The sequence below is a fragment of the Sinocyclocheilus anshuiensis genome, unplaced genomic scaffold (assembly GCF_001515605.1).
Source record: "Sinocyclocheilus anshuiensis isolate Anshui unplaced genomic scaffold, SAMN03320099.WGS_v1.1 scaffold1538, whole genome shotgun sequence".
Taxonomy (NCBI): Eukaryota; Metazoa; Chordata; class Actinopteri; order Cypriniformes; family Cyprinidae; genus Sinocyclocheilus; species Sinocyclocheilus anshuiensis.
Genome location: NW_015547762.1, coordinates 551973 through 553328, shown reverse-complemented (window position 1 = coordinate 553328; position 1356 = coordinate 551973). Strand labels below are relative to the sequence as shown.

At 33.8% G+C, this 1356-nt stretch overlaps 1 protein-coding gene across 1 annotated transcript in view; it reads left to right on the top strand.

The window, feature by feature from the left end:
• Positions 1-1356, top strand: part of LOC107704522 (zinc finger CCCH domain-containing protein 3-like) — a 32677-nt gene extending 31321 nt beyond the window's left edge. Inside the window, exon 9 of the mRNA XM_016507460.1 lies at positions 863-1356. Coding sequence (XP_016362946.1) covers positions 863-933 — 71 coding nt within the window. The 3' untranslated portion in view covers positions 934-1356. The remainder of the gene's footprint in view (positions 1-862) is intronic.

The following is a 1356-nucleotide window of genomic DNA, read 5'->3' as shown; positions in this document are numbered from 1 at the left end:
AGTCTTAACTTTTATAAAGAATATCTCTTTGGGTTTGAGACTTTAGTCTTTGCAACTTTAGAGATCTTATCTATTCACGAACAGCTTGTAACACTCCAAAGAGAAAGGAAAATTTGAAATCGCATCATATGACCCCTTTAAAGAAGAAACACTTAAGCAAAACATGGTCAGGTCAAAGTGTCTGAATAATTTTTGGTCCCAAATTTTTATCAGTTTTACTGGTAATCCACTGTATGAAGAATTGTTGGATATAATATGTCACAGTTTACTTTATTTTGCTATCCTCACTTACATAAATGAACTATAGTGTCCTGCACCCACTAGTAAAAACATATCAAAAATTATATCTCGTGTCTGAATAATTTTTGGTTTAAGTACATATATATAAATTATTATATATATTTTTTTTTTTATTCCCAACCCTGGTGAGGTTATACTTTTGCCTTCACATCCACAACCACATTCACACCAAGAGCAGTTAATTGTAACGAATGACAGTTTAACTCTCACTGTAAAGATTGTGGCCGTCAAGACAAACTTCTCTCTGCTTTGCATAAATTAGCCCAGACTCTATGCGTCACTGCCTGCATCTTCTCTTTCTCCCTCCGTCTCTGTGCTATCACTCACCCTGAGACAATCACACACTCCTGTGTCACTCCTCTATCAGTAAAACAGAGCGATAGCTACTCCTGTCATTATGTAGCAGGTGCTATTTATTTCTTGTCTGTCTGTCTTGTTTTTACATATCAAAGTTTCCTCTACTTTCACTTTTGACTTCAGTTACTGCTGTGTAACCAAACCATAAAAACATGAAAAAACTATTGTTTGCACTGTTTCCTCTCCTTTCTTCTCTCTGTTACAGGAAAGCCACTACATATCAAGCCACGATTCTTATATACAACACAGACAGAAAGCTTGCCAAAGGAGGGCTGATGGTGGGTGTTTTAATTGGTAATAAACTTTGAAACATTTTAACTTGATTTTTACTTTAATAATATACAGAATAAATTCTGCTAAACTGTTACAAAATGGTTTACAAAGACATCTTCTTTACTTGAGACGTTCACAGCTACTTTTTGGTGTAAATTCACGTTTGGTTTCAGGAATTTCGAAATGCAATTCTAAGAATTGATTAAACATTTCTCGGAATATGTTCATAAACTGTCACTACTACAGAACTGAATTTATGCATTATAATCAAATACTATTCTGAAAAAATGCAGACGTTCACAGTGAGTTCGTTTCAAAATGTATATGTATATGTAATTCTCAGGGATTTTTAAAATGGCATTTCTGTAGTGGTTTGTTATGCAAAGAAATTGTATTATTTCAAATGCGAGCTTGTGAAAATGTCTT